The following is an 18053-nucleotide window of genomic DNA, read 5'->3' on the forward strand; positions in this document are numbered from 1 at the left end:
TTTGTTACATTGGCCAAGAAGTCATTGCGAAATCTATGTACTAAGCTGTCACCTTAAATTTTCCTCTAAGAGTTCAGTAGTTTCAGGCCTTACATTTCAGTCTTTAATCCATCTTAAGTTAATTTTTTATATAGTATAAAGTGAAGGTCTACTTTTACTCTATTACATGTGAATATTCAATTTATCTAATATTATTTATTAAAATTTTTTCCACTATGTAGTCTTGATACCATCATTGAATATTTGACTATATATGCATTGATTTATTTCTCAGATTTCTATTCTACATTAGTTTCAATATCTGCCTTCATGTTTATACCACACAGTATTCATTATTATGGCTTTTATCACATTGAGCTAATTCTGTCTATTCCTAGTTTGTCATGTGTTTTTATCACGTTAAGTTTTGTATGCATATTTTCTGTGTCAGTTGAGAATGATCATGTGGTTTATGTCCTTCATTTTGTTGATGTGGAATATTATAGCGGTTGATTTCTAAAATGTTTCTAAAAGATTTATTTTATATTTTTGAAAGAGCAACAGACAGAGAGGGAGACACACACACCTAGAGATAGAAGTGTTCCATTAACTGGTTACTTCTTTTTTTTTTTTTAAAAGATATATTCATTTTATTACAGCCAGATATACAGAGAGGAGGAGAGACAGAGAGGAAGATCTTCCGTCCAATGATTCACTCCCCAAGTGAGCCGCAACGGCCGGTGCTGTGCCGATCTGAAGCTGGGAACCTGAAACCTCTTTCGGGTCTCCCACGTGGGTGCAGGGTCCCAATGCATTGGGCCGTCCTCAACTGCTTTCCCAGGCCACAAGCAGGGAGCTGGATGGGAAGTGGAGCAGCCGGGATTAGAACCGGCGCCCATATGGGATCCCGGGGCTTTCAAGGCGAGGACTCTAGCCGCTAGGCCATGCCGCCGGGCCCCTGGTCACTTCTTAATGACTCCAGTCGCTAGCGCTGGGCCTGGCTGAAGCCAGGGGCCAGGAGTGTCTCCAGATCTCCCACATGAATCCAGGGGCCCAACCACGTAGACCACTCTCCACTGCTTTCCCAGGAACCTTAGCAAGAAGTGGGATTAAAAGTAGAGCAACTGTTAATTAAACTAGCACCCATTTGGGATGCTGACACTACAGGCATTGGCTTAACCTGATGTGCCACAGTGCTGGCCTCTAATAGTGATTTTTATGTATTGAACCATCTTTGTATTCCAGGTGTGAGTCTTACTTGGTCAGTGTCCCTTACTCTTTGCAAGCCTTTTGACTTACAGTGTTGCTGGGACTATGAAAATTTCCTGTTCTCAAGCCTGGCTATTCAGGTCATAATTGATATGGCATATTTTATGAAATATTTTTCCCTACAGTTGTGATTTTCATATACATATTTAAATGTTAATGCAGTAAATGATATTTATTTGTTTTTGCTTAAAAAGTATTTATTTGTTCATTTGAAAGACAAGTACTACAATCTGCTTGTTTCCTCCCTCTAATCCTGCAATGTGTGGGACTAGACTGGAACTAAAGCTGGGAGCTGGGAATTCAGTATCAGCTACCTACATTGGTGGCCAGATCTCAAAAACCTGAGCTGTCACTACCGCCTTCTAGGGTCAGCTTTGTCAGGATCTGGAGCTCAGAGGCAACCTCAGGCACTCTCATGTGCAATGCGGGCATGCTAACTGCCAGGCGAAATGCTGGCCCCTGCTTTGTATATAAACTTTAAATAAACCTTACATTCCTGGAATAAACTTATGCTTTCTACATGCACTATCATTCTTATGTTTACTATAGGAATAGGTTTATTATAGTGCTGTTAATAACTTTGTGTATATAATAATGAAGGATATTGACTAGTTTCTTTTTCATCTAGTATCTTTTTCCGGTTTTGGTAATAGGATGGTACTGATTTCAAAACCTGAATTCAGGAGGCCAGTGTTGTAGTGCACTAAGTTAAACTGCTGCCTGCAATGCCAACATTTCATGAATTGTGGCTGCTCTACTTCCAATCCAGCTCTTTGCTAATATGTGCCTAGGAAAGCAGAAGAGAATGCACCCCACACTTGTGGAGACCTTGAAGTTCATGGCTCCTGTTGCAACTATTTGGAGAGTGAACCAACAGGTGGAAGATATCCCTGCCTCTCTCTTTCTGTGCAGCTCTGACTTACAAGTTAATAAGTAAATCTTAAAAAAAAAAAAGTTCAGAGGGCCCTATGCAGTAACCTAGATGCTTAAGTCCTCGCCAGGGATCCAGTATGGGCACCAGTTATAATCCCGGCAGCCCTGCTTCCCATCCAGCTTCCTGCTTATGGCCTGAGAAAGCAGTTGAGCGCGGCCCAAAGCCTTGGGACCCTTCACCCACATGGGAGACCCAACATAGACTCCTGCCTGCTGGCCTTGGGTCAGCTCAGTTCTGGCCATTGTGGCCACTTGGGGAGTGAATCATTGGACGGAAGATCTTTTTGCCTCTCCTCCTCTCAGTATATCTGATTTTCCAATAAAACTAACAAATCTTTTAAAAAAAGAGTTCAGAATTATTTACTCTCTTCTCCTTTTTTGAAGTTCATGTATCATCTGTATTATCTCCTAAATGTTCAGTAAAACTCACCATGAGGCCATTCATGTCTTGAATTTTGTTTGGAGGTACAAGTTTGTAATTATCAATTGAATTTATTTGTAGGTATAGCTATATATGTCATGTAATTTTTCTTCCCTGACCTTTAGCACTATAGTAGTATTTTTAGGAATTTGTCCACTAAATTAAGTCAACCAGTTTATTAACATAAGGATCTGTATAGTCCGACAACTGCAGTCACAATTCCAACATTCTGTTGTTTACATGTGTCACAACACTGCAGGTATTAGACAATTGTAGAAAACCTAGTATCCTGCTGTCAAGGCATATCCTACAGTTTTATTGGGGCCTTTCTTTTATTCAGGAATGGAGATGTGTACTGTGCTTCTTTGTATGCTGATACTCTAGTTTCCATTACCCCATGATTCAGTTTAGGTAAATCATGTATGTATAGGAATCTAGCCATTTCTTGTAGGTCTTCTGATATGTTGGCATATGGTTGCTGCTAATACAGTTCCTGACTAGTCTCTGTATCTCTAAGATATCTCTTGTTATACTTACTATTTTATCTCTGATTTTATTGAATTGTGATTTCTACCATTTTTTGATTAATTGAGGTACAGGGGTATCTTTTTTATTATATTTTGGCAATCTTTATTTTACATTGTTAATTATTGTAAAAAGGTGCAAGGGCTATGGGAAAGTGGGTAAGACCACCATTTCCCTATTGTTTCTTTCATATACCCGAGGTAAAGGGATTATTAAGGGAGAATCCCCACCCAGTCTCCCACTAACCCCACCCGGGTCCCAGATGTAGGGCACGCTCCGAGAACCTTGCTCGAGTGGTTCCGATAGTTCACCAGTCATAAATCACTGCCAATCTCGCCACTCCAGGTACGATAAGGCTTTTGAAGAATATACTGATTAACATAGTCCATCATAGAGTCTCCCCTTGTCCAGTATTTTGCTGCCAACATATAGCTGAGGTGATTGATTGACCTGCTCCATCTTCCATCTTTTCTTGGTTAATGTTCTGAGTCCTCCATTTCGATTGAGGGGATCCCCAAAGAAATTTGGAGGTGTTCCCAGACCAGATTCCTATATGTACTAGCAAGCACAGTGCCTGCCACAGTCCATCACACTGATCAGCTGGTGGTTGTAATGGCTGGGTTGGTTCTGTTCTCAGCCCCGACCTCCACCAGAACTAATGAGTGTTGCAGGCCATTTTGGCTCTGCCCAGCACACACTCGGCCCTCACATAAACCAGTGGGAGCTACAGCCCAGTCAGAGCGACCCACAATAACTCCCACCAGGCCCGCCCCTACCCTGGCTTGCCAATATGTGTAGCAGACCAGTCCAGTCTGCCCCATATCCCATCTGGCTCCTGTAAATGTCGAAGGGCTTAGTTCCATCTAACCTGCTCAGCTTTCCAGCCCTCATGGATGTTGTTGAGTGCCTCTCTGTCTAGCCACCCCAACCCCCGACCTAGTTAGTTTGTGCACTCCCATGGGAGTGGTAACTCAGGGTATCTTTTTTAAAGATTTATTTTATTGGAAAGTTAGATATACGGAGAGGAGAGACAGAGAGGAAGATCTTCCATCCATTGATTCACTCCCCAAGTGGCCACAATGGCTGGAACTGAGCCTATCTGAAGCCAGGAGCCACGAGCCTCCTCTAGGTCTCCCACGTGGGTGCAAGGTCCCAAAGCTTTGGGTCATCCTCAAGGCCACAAGAAGGAAGCTGGATGGGAAGCGAGCTGGCTAGGACAGGAACCGGCACTCATTTGGGATCCTGGCGCATGCAAGGTGAGGACTTTAGTTGCTAGGCTACTATTCCAGGCCCAAGATGCGTCTCTTTTAGGGAACAGATAGATGGGTCCTGTTTTTTGATCCAGTCTGCTACTCCTTGTCTTTTAATTGATGAGTTTAATCTATTTACATTCAGGTAAAATCGACAGGTAGTGACTTGTTTCTGTCATCTTAGGATTGGATTTCTCATTATTTGGTTTGGTTTCTTTTGTGTTTTTTTGAGAAGTTCTCATTTACCATTGTTGAGTGTGGCTGAGCCCGGTTCCCACAAGCTATGCAAGGGTTTTGCTGGGATTTCTGCCTGAGATTCCTGGGAACAGCGGGCTAGTAGGTACACAGGCACTTTCCGCAGGCTGAGTCTGGGTTGTTATGGAATGCTGCTGGTGTTAGCCAACAAAAGTTGAGAGGAACCACACTGGATCATGTAGAATCAGTGAGTGCAGCTTCAGGGCTTATACCTAAAGCTTCCACGGTCACAGAGTACCTGGACTCTGGCTGCTTGTGGCAGTGGCACAGAGATCAGCTGTGTGACTGTGCTATACTTGGATGGGGTTGGCCCTTCCCAGAGCCAGGGAGTCACTGAGACCCCAAGCACCTCTCTGTCCACTCACCCCCCAAAATGGGCTCAGTAGGATTTTCTCTTAACTGAATTGTTACTAGAAGGATGCATGGCAGCTTCTTCTTACCCTGACTTGGAAAGATGGTGACTCTCCCTTTAGCAGCTGGCTGGATTGTGTGGCCAGCTGCAGAAGTGTGCCATCCTGTTTACTTGTTGCCTCATGTACTCTCTGCTTTGTTCTGTCACTCCTCCATCAAAAATGACTGTCAATCAGTGCTGTGAAAATGTGGTCCTTGTTCAATTTTTCCCGTTCCCTGTGGCCGAAGTCGATGAAGCTTACGACTATTCAGCCATCTTGGATCCAGGTTTGTGTTTTTATAATCAATTTCTAGTTTATTTTTAATTGTGCCACAGAACATACTCTGTAGTTTGTGAACGTTTGCCAGATTTGAGTTGATGCTCAGAATATGATCTAAATTAATGTGCCATGTTTCTTCTGCTTTGTTGGTTGACGTACTCCTAAATGTCAGTTTGCACAAGCTAATTGAACAGCGTTATTAAAGTATTTCTAACCCTTGTTTAAATGATGGTTTTTGTTTTGTTTTGTTTTGTTTTTTCTTCTTAGTTCTACCAAGGTTTTCTACTCTTTAAAGAATTATTTGTTATTTTTTATTTGAAAGGCAGAGTGACAGAGAGACAAGAGAGACACAGAGACATATCTTAGGCTGGCTCACCCTCCAGATGGCCATGACAACCAGGCCTGTGTCAGCAAAGCTAGGAACTAGGCACTCCATCTGGGTCTTCCACGTAGCGCACAGGGGCCCAAACCCTTGTGCCATCTTTTTGCTGCTTTCTCAGATGCATTAGCAGGGTGTTCCATTGGAAGACTATAACCTGGACTTGAGGTGGCACTTTCATATGGGATGCCGACATTTGAAACAGTACCTAAACTTGAGGAGCAACAACACTCACCCCTTTAATAATATTTTTGACAAGTTTTAATTGCTTGGTTTTGGATTGTTATATTTTCATGATTATTTGGCTTTTAAAAATATCAATGTAAAATGTTTGTTTTTCTTTCTGGCAATATTTTTTCTAAAGTATATCTTGTATTGATAGAGTAAATCCAGTTTTCTTCTTCACAACTATTATGGGAAAGTTGTTTTTCATATTTTAACTTATGGATATCTTTATCTTATAGATGTAACTTATGGGCATGTTTGGGTGTTGTAATTTCTCTTTAATTGATATGCTTACAATATTTATATTTATTAGCTACATATGATTTACTGCACATATGCTATCTTTTCATTTGTCTCACTTGTTCTTTGTTTCCAAAGTAGGAAAAAAACTTTTTACTATTTTCCTTTGAATTAAGTAAATGCTGTTTTAGTTGTTTTATTTTATCTCTACCATGGGCATGTTAGCTATATTCATTTGTTTTGTTTTATGTATGTAATTGTCATAGGCTGTACAGGATACATTTTTAGATTTTTACAATATGTTTAGCTTATATTTATTATTTGGTTGTAATATATAAACTTATACATGTATTTCTTTTTATCACCTTCATTATTTTTTACTCTTGTTGCCATATATTTTAGTATTACATATGTTGTTATGCTCCACAATTATTATTATACTATTTTTATTTTCAAAGTTTTCTTTTTAAATTCATTTAAATTTTATTTTGAAAGGCAGAGTTACAAAGAAAAGGATATACAAAGAGAAATATTACATTTGCTGGTTAATTTCCCAAATGATCCATAGCCAGGAGCCAAGAGCTTGTTCCAAGTCTCCCATATCAGTTCAGGGGCTGGAGAACTTGGGCCATCCTCTGCTGCTTCAGCAGACCATAAGCAGGGAGCTGGATCAAAAGTGAAGCAGGTAGGACACTAACTAGCACCTCTAAGGGATGCTGGTGTAACAGGTGAAACCTTAGCCTACTATGCCAAAGTGCTGGCCATCAAAGCTGTCTTTTAAAGAGATTTTAAAAATGATAAAAGATGACTTTGATACTCTTTATTGCTGAATAAATCCAAGTATGCACTTGAATTTTTTTTTACTTGTACCTGAAGAACATTCTTTAAAAACTGTTTTATCTGAGAAGTCTTTGTTTTGAAAAATTATTTTTTTATTTTATTATTGCATGATACAATTTTACAGGCTCTGGGATTTCCCTTCCCCTTTCCCCAAGTCCCCGCCTCCCTCCAATTTCCCCCATGTCATTACAACAGTATAGTCCTTTACAACCATAAGTCCATCATTCTACTGTTTAAGTGTATCTTGACATTGCAGGCATGGACAATGGCAGAGTCCAGCATCTTATTGCTAAGACACCTTTAATAATTTCATTAAAGGTTCATTTTTTATTTGGAAGTAGAGATGCATGCTGCATTGTATCTTCACATCTGTATGTGATAGCCTGTACTACACAGTTGCTATACATCCCTTTAAATGAAAAGTTATAAGATAAAACAACAACAGAGAGAAAAAAAAATTACAACTGCATGAGATTAAATAATATGCAATTGAATGACCAATGTGTTGTTGAAGAAATGAAAAAGGAAATCAAGAACCTTCCTGACTGTTGTGTTTGATGTTTTTTATTTGTTTCATGTATTCCAAATAATTTCTTTTCTCTTGTTGAATTCGTCACTGGCTCACGGATTACATGGTGGCATCATTTTTCTCCAGAGACTTTTGTGTTTCCTTTTGGTCATCCATGTGTTGGTTATTCAGTGGTGTGTTTTTTCATGGTGCTATAATATGTTGTTGTTGTGACTGTTGTTCTAATTCATACCAGTTGTTGACCTTGTTTCATAGCTTCTCATTTATGGAAGTGTATAGTGATAAAGTACTAGAGTCTACTATATCCAGATGTGAGGGTACAATGCAACATGCATTCCTGCTTCCAAACAAAAGAACGACTCCCGATGAAACTGTTGGAAATGTGTAGACAATGGGATGCTGGACTATCTGACACTGTCCGTACCAGCAATGTGACTCCTTATGAAGGACTGTACTATTGTAGCAACATAGGGAAAATCTGTCAGGGGGTGGGGATTTGGGGGTAATCCCCCCAAAAAAGAACCTTCCTGAAGCAAATGATGCTATTGTGTGACTCATGAGTTATTGAGGAAATTAATGAACAAAACAAAACAAAAACTTTTTTTTTGAATGAGTGAAAATAAAAACAAAAATATAACCCCCCCCCCCGAGAGATGTAGCATATTCCCCAGTCTGGCTCCATAAGCATTCCATTATTAAGAATATCTAATTAGTTCTAATTTATCTTTCTTTAAGTTGATAAAATATTCCAGACATCAAAAGTGAGTACAAATATTTATGTAGTCCAATTTCAGTCTGCCAAATTTTTCCTTCAGGTTTTTCAAAGCAAATAAAGCATAAATACAACATTCTCTTCTGTGTGCCTTTTTAATAAATGCAGCCATGATCACGGATATCTAGGGATAGTTTATATTTTGTGTTTTATATATATGTGTGTTGCTCTTTTCATAATTTTAAGAAATTACATATGCAATTCATTCTTCACTTGCAACATTACTTTTGTGATTTGTATTTATGCTGATATACAAGCTATTATGCATTTATTTTTTAGCTCTTATAGAGTATTTTACTGAATGAAATACTGTAATTTTCTTATCCAATTACTTGTTGGCAGACATTTAGTTTATTTCCAAACTGCTGTTACATTTCATGTTTGTATAAATATTTGTGTGCACACTACTTCTTATATCCACATATTAAGATTTCTTCAGGATATATACATAAAAGTAAAAGTGTTGTGAAAATAGTGCAACTATCTTTTTGGATTATTATAAATTAACATTGCATAGCTATACTATGGTTTACACTTGCCCTGGAAGCTAATAGATTCACATCCATTCTAATTTTCTTACATATTCATATATACCTGGAGTATAAGATGCTGGACTCTATATTTAGTTTATGCTTGCAATGAGGGAATCTCAACTGAACTTGAACTGCGGTTATGCAACAAGGTGGAGTAATCCACCATGGGGGGAGGGTGTAGAGAGGGGTGGGGAGAATCCCAGTACCTATGAAACTGTATCACATAATACAATGGAATCAATGAATAATAAAAAACAAATATAACTAGCTAGTTAAAATGTTAATATTTCATTATTTTGATCAACATTAACTATGTTACTTTCAAAGTTAGTAATAATTCTTATTCCTGTTAATTAATTGACCAACTACTGTTGTATGAGTTGGATATTTGTGTTTATCGCAAATTAATATGGTGAAGCCTCAACTTTCTGTATGACTATTTTGGGAAGAGAGGGCTTATGTGTGGAAGTAATATTAAAAGAGACCTTTTAGCATTAATAGCCCTATAAAAAATGCACTGGAGAGCTTTCTCTGCCCCTCTCTTATGGGACAATACAGCATTTCCAAACCGGAAAGACTTGAGAAGAGTCCTCCCTAGATCTTGAGCCTGTGCGTACCTTGGTCTTTCAGAATGGTAAGAACATAAATTTCTGTTGTTAAGCCTCTCAGTCTGTGGCATTTTATTGTGTTTGTCTGAGATAAGACAGATTTGTTAAGTTAGGAATTGGGATATCACTATAACTAAATAAGTGGAACAGCTTTGGATCAGGGTAATGGCAGGGTCTGGAAGAGTTTTGATGTGATTTGAACTATTACATATTTCTATTTGGTGTGATTTTTGATTTATTGATGTTAGGGGTGGTTTGTGTGAGGTCTTAAGTGGAAGTGAGTAAGACAATTCTGGAGACTGGAAAGGTGATCTTTGTTGTGAAACAATGAAAATTTTAAGTGATTCTGTCTGGTGTTTGTGGGAGGTATAAACTTCCAATGAGAAAACTGGATAGTATGTTGAAGGAATTTACTAGCAAAGTGTAAAGGGAAAGTCTTGGTTGCTCTTGACTGCCTACAGTGAATTGAAAAAAGACCATTAAAATAATGAGATTCTACCATTTGCAACAAAATGGTCCCAACTGGAGATCATTATGCTCAGTAATAGAACTCAATTCCAGAAGGACAAATATCACATTTCTCACTTACATAAGGCAACACTCATGCAAAATACAAAGCAAATAAATATGTGGGTTAACATGTACACACATATGTTCTCATAGATGAACTGTATAGCAGAGAACACACACCAGGAAGTGAAGATACCTTGAAGTTCTAACTCTGAATGAAAGGAAGACTCCCAAAGAAACTGTTAAATATGATACTAAATTTCGCAATATGATACTAGATTTTCTATCATTGTCTATACAAACCTTGCAATGATATACTTAAGTAGCAGAATAATGGACTGTGACTGTTACTGAAGGACTCTACTATTGTAATGGTATGGAGGAAAACAATACGGGGGAAGAATAGGAAGGAAGAAAGGGGGAGTGGATGGGAGAATCCTTATCTTACAAGACCATATTATGGAAAATGATAATAGCATAAAACTTTTTTTAAAGGAGATTAATAAAAGAAAAAACTCCTAAGAAAAAGAAAGCAAAACAAAAAAAGAGCTTAAGTTGTTGAAAATCTTCCAGTCTATCCATATTGAAAAGTACATGAGAAATCCTATTCGGGTTTGCAGGAGCAACCATTTCATAAAGAGTGAGTGGGGCAATGTGGTGTAGCAAGCCAATCCTATGTCCATGGTGGCTGGCATCCAATATGTATGCCATTTCGTGTCCTGCTAGTGGCTTGGGGAAGTAGTGGAGGATGGCCCAAGTATTGGACCCTTGCACCCACATGGGATACCTGGAAGATGCTTCTTGGCTAGCTTTGGATAAAGGCTAGCCTCCACCTTGTAGTGCCACCATCCCATATCGGTGCCAGTTCATGTCCGGGCAGCACTACTTCTAATATGCTCCCTGCTTGTCACCTGGGAAAACAGTGGAGGATGGCTCAAGGACTTGAGCTCCTGTACCACCTGGGAGACCTGGAAGAAGCTCCTGACTTCTGACATTGGGTTGGCTCAGCACCCACCATTGTGGCCATTTGGGGAGTGAAACAGCAGATGGAAGATATTTCTCTCTCTGTCTCTCTTTCTCTTTGTAAATTTGCCTTTCAAATAAAAAGAAATAAATCTCTTTTTTTAAAGAATAGATGTGCTAGAGTTATATTGCCTGTATTCAAGTCCATACTATATTATTTAGCTGGTTTTAGGGCATCGGACAAGTTAGATAATCCCTGTTTTTGTTTTTCTCATCTGTAAAATGGAATTTATTATGGAGTTGTTGTGAACTATCATCTGTAGACCCTTAAAAATTAGATGATATTTAAAAACAGTTGTATCACTAGGTGCCAGTCACATAGAAAATTTGGTAGAAGGTACTATGATTCTTAACATCTCTGCTTTATCCAAGTGGTCATCACCTTTGTCAGGCATTGTGCCCTTGTTCTTCGTTAGCATTCAAAACATATTTGTTGATGATAAACCAGTGAAAGAGTGAAACGAGTCTGATTTTTTTTTTTTTTACCAATTTTGACTATTTTGTCATCTTTCAGTTATCAATTTGGATTCACTAAAAGCTGAGACTTCAGCATTGTCTTGATATTTCTGAAGCTTAAGACCATTAGAATCCCTGAGTTATCATTCTGTTCACTTATAATCAGTATGTCTGGGGCAGGACCACAAATCTAGTTTGCCAAAAGTGTCTCCACGGTGGGCATTTGGCACAGAGGTTTGGGCAGTGCTTGCCATGCCCTCAGCTTTGTGTCTGGACTTGATTTTTGATTCCACTGCTGGTTTCAGTTTCCTGAAGGCAGTGGTTATGGCTCAGTACATGGTTCCCTGTCACTAGTATGGGAGACCCAGACTGAGTCAAATTCTGTTCTCCTGGCTTTGTCTGGCTCATCCTCAGCTGTGCGTTTTTTTTGTTTGTTTTTTTTGTTTGTTTTTTTTTTTGTGGGGAGAGGGGTGATATTTGAAAAGTGCATTGGTAATTGACATTGCTTTTTCTACCTCTCTTTTAAAAATAAAAGCAAATAACCAAGTAGAACTATTTAAAAATGCTGCATAAATGTTTCTGGTATTCAGTCAGGTTGAAGTATCATGAAAATTGTCTCTATTTTTTAATGAACTTTTTGAGGTCAGTATTTTTTTTTCCTGAGATTCATTTATTTACTTGAAAGGGAGAGTTACAGAATGAGACGGAGAGACAGAGAGAGCTCTTCAATGAATGGCTGAAACCAGGAGCTTGGCTTCCCGCACAGATGGTGGGGGACATATTTTGCTGCTTTCCCAGGTGCATTAAAGAAGAGATGTCTGAGAAGTACAGCGCAGGCCAGTGTGGCTTGGATTGCCCCTCGCTGACTGCCGCTGGGTGTGTGGTCACTGCAGAACCACACTGATGCCTCCGCTGCTTTCCCGTGTCTGTCAATCTTCAGGGCTATACATCATTTTGCAATGACTGTGTATCATTTGGATTACATGGCTGTATGTTAATAGAATTAGACTTGAGAGGAAGATTTCAACTGGAGGCTTGTGGAATGAGACCTAAACGTCTGTTAATAAGAAAGGCAATCTGTAAGTCAGATGCTCACACAGGAGATGCGCTCTTCAATGAAGCCCTGAGGGATGTTAAAGAGACGCAGCCTCCGGAAACCGTCTAACACTGGATTGAATTATTTAGTGGTGAAGCTTGGAACCTGTTAAAATTGCATTTTCTGTTAAGAAATATGTGGGAACATTTGGCTAAAGACCTGGTGGAAAAGGGTGTAGTGACAACAGAGAAACAGAACTTTCTGCTTTTTGACGTGACAACACGTCTGCTCACCACCGACAACGTTAAGCAGTGTCTCATCAAGAAGGTATCAGAAACAATTCTGGACAAGTGGGTGAACGACCCTCACCGCATGGACAAGTGCTTGCTGGCCCTCCTTTAGCTAGCCATGCCTTGGATGTCCTGAAGAATACCTTTGCTCTTCTTCTGGATGAGCAATATGATTTAGTCACAAAGAGGGTGCGGCAGCTTCTTGGCTAGCCCCAAAAGTGGAATGTCTGAAGGCCAACACCAAGGAGGTTCTGTGGGCGGTGGTGGCAGCGCTCATTAAGTAACTGCTCACAACGAAACATTTTTCTTTCCTTGATGATGTAAAGCAGTAATCTTTTTCTTCTATTGACTTCTGTGTTTCTATGGTTTGTACTTTCCCATACTGCAATTGGCTTTGGTTTTATGAACTGGTGGGTGGCTTTTTCTCTTTTGTATGTATGCAGGATTCTGCTGGTAGGAGAAGCCTTCCTCGTTCTGTTTGTAAAACCATTCGGTTCCACCTAATTCCCATGAGGTTGGCCTACATTCAGAACTCTATTAACAACAACTGCTAGTGTGGGTGTGAGGGGAAAGGGACCCTCCTTCACTGCTGGTGGGAGTGTAGGCTACTACAACCACTAAGGAAATCAGTATGAAGAGTGCTTAGAAAATTGCAAATAAACTTGCCATATGACTCAGCTATTCCACCTCTAGGAAAATATCCAAAGGAAATATGAGATGGAGATCTGTAATATAATATTTACAGCAGCACAATCTGTAATATGAAAGACGTGGAAGCAATGCAGATGCCTGTCCAAAGAGGAGTGGTTAAAGAAACTGTGGTAATCTACTCCATGGAATATTACTCAGCCATTAAAAAGAATGAAATTATACTATTTGCAACTAGATGGTCCCAACTAGAGACCATTATGCTCAGTGAAATACGTCAATCCCAAAAGAACAAATACCATATTTTCTCTCGGATATAAGATGGCCTTCATGTAAATTGTAAGATTAATAACCCTTTCCGTAGTTTTTTTTTCTGCATCCCGTGTGTTTTGATTTTTGTTTCCTCCAAATAGTTTCTTTTCTATTATGAATTCATCGTTGGCTCATGAATCTCACAGTGGCATCATTTGGGCTTTGTGCTTTCTTTTTCATTTCTTCGCCCATGTGTTGGTTATTTGGTGGCACTTTTTTCAACTCCATGGCGCTGTAATTTTTTGCTTTAACTTCATACCTGTTGTTGACTTTGTTTCATGGCTTCTCATTTAAGGGAATGTATAGTGCCGGTGTAATAAACTATCATGTTCAGCTGTGAAGATGCAATGCAGAATGCATCTCTATGTCTAAATCAAAGATGGACTCCTATTGGCCATATCTAGACAATGGGATGCTGGACTGTCTGACATAAAAATAGTTATCACTCCCCTGCAAGAAAAAAAAAAATAAAGGAGATGCACAGGCAAAAGGTACCATGAATGGCATATCTTACAGAAAAAAAATCAGAGTCCAGTCAGACCCAACTCTTTCTTTCTCTTCCAATGGGAGGTCTATTTGCCACCAGAAAACAGTGACCGAAGCAAGGGGCAGGGGAGTGATAACTATTTTTATAATTTCTGTAAGGAAGAAACTTGTGACCAGCACTAATCTTGAGTACAGTTTTTTCCCTTTTCTGTCCACAAGTAAACTAATGTCTGCTCCAAAGTGTCATTTATCTGCTCACACTTGGTTTGGTGGGGGTTGGGGGAGTCATTATCAGTCCTAGCAGATGTCGCATGTAAATTGTTAGCAAATAGTGGCTACAACTCAGATGAGTAAGAATTTTGTAACAGAAAGCTCTGCTATGTTTTACTTTTTATATGCAATGATGATGATCAGCACATTGTAAGACTATAAACCTTTGCTTTTTACAACTTTATTGTTACTCTATCACTATTTATTGTACCATCATTGTTTTCATAGTGTAAATACTATACATTGAACAAATTAAATAGCAAAATTTATATTTCCATAGTTCATGTTACTAGAGGGGCTTTTAGGTGTCAAAATTTTTTTGGTTAACATTCATTGCAAAAGTACTAGATGGTGTATAATTCTAGAGTTGAATTTGAAGGGATTCCTTAATAAGTATACTGTCTTTTAATTTGAAGTAATAAATAATCTATGATCTTGAAAGTGCCTGAATCAGAACAAAAATATAATAGCCCAGACTTGAACTGCTGCTTTTGTGGGGTGCCAATGTGATAGGTGGTAACCTAACCCACTGAACTACAATAGCTGCTCCTTGAGATACATTTTAAAAAATGTACTTTGTAAATGTTATATCTCCCAGATTGTTTTTTAGGTCATGGATTATATTGCAGATTTAGTTCATATGTAACTAATTTTTTAGCCTAAATTTATTAAAAAATATTTGCTTTTTAGGAGCTCTTAGTTTTACTTTTACTATAAAGTTTTTAGTTTTAATGTGAGCCTTGTGGGGTGTGTGTGTATGTGTGTGTGTGTGTGTGTGTGTGTGTGTGTGTGTGTGTGTGTAGCACTGTGTCAAGCAGGAGCTGGCCGGCCTTCAGAACACTACTGCTCCAAGTTGAATCCTGTTTGGACTTGTGTTTGCTAACGATCACTTCTGTGCTTCTTCCAGCCATGCATGAGAATCAACATCATTACTTAAAAGCAGTAGCTTACATGCGCAGAAATTGTTGTTTCTTAGCTCCTGTTTATACTCTTCTGGAACTGTGATCTTTCTGTTGTTTTGCTTATATATTATAGTTAATGCTGCCTTAAGCCTGTGGTTGTAGATTGGACTTAAATAACATTTCTGTAAAAATTAAATAGAAAGGGAGATGAAGGAGGAAAACTGAAAGGGAGGGAAGTATAATTGTCTTAGAATTGCACCCAGGAAGCTCATAAAATTGTTTTCTTTATATTAATAAAAATTGTAAAAATCTGCTATCCAATCTGAGCAAAATTATGTCTCAATTCACCAAATTTATTAAAAGTAAGGACTGGCAATATAATACAGATGTCTTATAGGTTTGGTGTACGACCAATATACCAGTTCATGCGAGTTAGGGTAAATGTGGAATTTTTAACATTAGAGTTAGACTGTGATCCCCTATGCTTATAAATCTGTATTTGGAAAAAATATTTAAAAACCAAGTCATACTGTGGGATTGAAACATGAATGCTATTCAGAGATTCTGAAGTTTAATACTTTCAAACCTATCATTTTTGTGACATTTAGATGTTACATCTTGTATTAACATAACCCCTTTTCCTTTTATAAATGTACATTTATGCTGATATAATAAAAAAGTAGGTTTTAGCTCTTGATGCCCTCTAAAATGTCATTGTACACTGAACAGTAAGTGTAACCCAAATAGCCCAATGTCAGGAAAAATAAATATCAATGCAGCATGTTAATCATGATGGCTTTTCAAAAGGGTTATTCACTATTTAAAGAAAACAGCCTTTTGTTATATTTAGGTATAACTGTAGAAAGCAGAATTTGAAAAGTGAGTCATTACTGTACTTATGTCCATGTAATTAATTCTCAAAATGTCAAGAGAAAAGGTTTTGGGGAAAACAAAAACAATGGTGATGACAATAGCTTATATTTTATACCAATGTATATACCAATTATATTATGTCCTGGTGTTTTGGCTCTTGTGAGAACTTTAGGATACTCTGTTTCTTTTTTCTTCCAACATTCTCATAATCCTTTAGCTATATTTTCTGCTTTGACAATCTTTGTTTTATGACATATTTTGTTTAAGTACAAGACAAAAATGCATTTAATGAGTTCATACTTCGTGGGGAAACATCTTTGTATTTTGTAATGCTGGTATTTCTATGAAAATATAACACAAATCTTCAAATAATAGCCACTTGGTGAGTACAGGACACATATCCTTGGTTAGAAGACATGGACAGAGTTATAGGGCACATTATGAAAATAATTATTCCTTTAGTTTAATCCTGCATGCATTTTTTGATATTCTTTTCTAAAATAATAAAATGGCCTTATTTGAATGGCTTTCATTTTTTAAAGACATCCATGTATATTACAAATATAGTCAAATGCTGGATAATTTATCATGGCTATGTTTTACTACTTATTATTTTCAAGTTTTCTTAGAAATAGTAGTAACCTTTGAATTGAGTATAAAGTTTTGTCAAGCAGAATATCTTCAATATATAGACAATAAGACACATGTATAAAAGTGCATTGTTTCCCTACATATATAACATCTGGATATTTTATTTCAGAAATATTGCTTTTAAGGTATTTATTTATTTATTTATTTATTTATATAGCCATGTATTTATAAGAGAGAGAGAGAGGAAAGAAAGAGAGAATATTTTCCACCTGCTGGCTCACTCTCCAAATCCCATTTACTTAATCTGCCCCTTTAACAAATGAGTACTATCTACACAGTAGTCGAGCAAGTCCAAGTAGTTCTTAACGGTTAAAAGTAGTATTTAACTTATCCACAGGTTCTGAGTTCACACCAGGGTTTGTATACCTATCAATCAACAATTGCTTTTAAACTTCCCGGTTCATGAGCAGTAGGCTATTTGTGTATCTGTGCTGATCATCTACTTAAGGATCTCTTCTACAACAATCTTTTGAAATCAGGGGCAAATGATGTCCACATCTTTCGTTACCCTCCTTTTCTACCTAGATTAGTAGCAGCTTCCATGTTTATCTGGGATTCTTTCTTTTTGAAGTTTCTTGATATCCTTTCATATTAGTACATCCTGGTGGGACCATCTTATTGCATTAGAGAAGCTGTGCTAACAGCCCTGATTGCTAAAGGGACCGGGTTGGGAACTCCCCCACTTTCTGCCCTAGATGTTCCTTCACTCTGTGTGCCAGAGGTGTGGGACACGCAGCTTTGTCAAGCCACAGATAAATCCCTGTGACACCCCTCTCCTTATTTGCCTTAAGCTGATGAAATTAATAAAGGCTGCTCCAAAACTTCTTTCCAGAACAAAAAAGGCCTGTTCTGAAAATGGGACTTGCTGTTTCCATCTTTAAGCCCCAGAAGTAGCTGTCAAATTTTAAATGACAGTTAAAAAGATTTTAAAATGTTGGTCAAATGTGGACTATGTAAGTACATGTACACATAACATGCATATAGACATTATGCATATGTCTCATATATATATACATACATACATTTAACATATTATAACCTTTAATTTCATTATTAGTATTGAACAGAAATTTGTATTTTAGTCACTTTTACTTTTGAATTTGTTTAGGGTAAATTTAATGTTTTATAAGAAGGAAATTTTAACCCACTTTTGATATGAATTTGATG

The 18053-nt window shown here is 38.0% G+C and overlaps 1 protein-coding gene and 1 pseudogene across 1 annotated transcript in view; both read left to right on the forward strand.

Moving 5' to 3' along the window:
• Positions 1-18053, forward strand: part of DCDC1 (doublecortin domain containing 1) — a 145046-nt gene that overhangs the window by 40072 nt on the left and 86921 nt on the right. The window contains 1 exon segment of the mRNA XM_058662276.1: positions 6089-6103. Within this exon segment, the coding sequence (XP_058518259.1) occupies positions 6089-6103 (15 nt within the window).
• Positions 12233-13028, forward strand: LOC118759372 (Golgi phosphoprotein 3-like; annotated as a pseudogene).

This window comes from Ochotona princeps, chromosome 4 (genome assembly GCF_030435755.1).
Source record: "Ochotona princeps isolate mOchPri1 chromosome 4, mOchPri1.hap1, whole genome shotgun sequence".
In the NCBI taxonomy this organism is placed as follows: Eukaryota; Metazoa; Chordata; class Mammalia; order Lagomorpha; family Ochotonidae; genus Ochotona; species Ochotona princeps.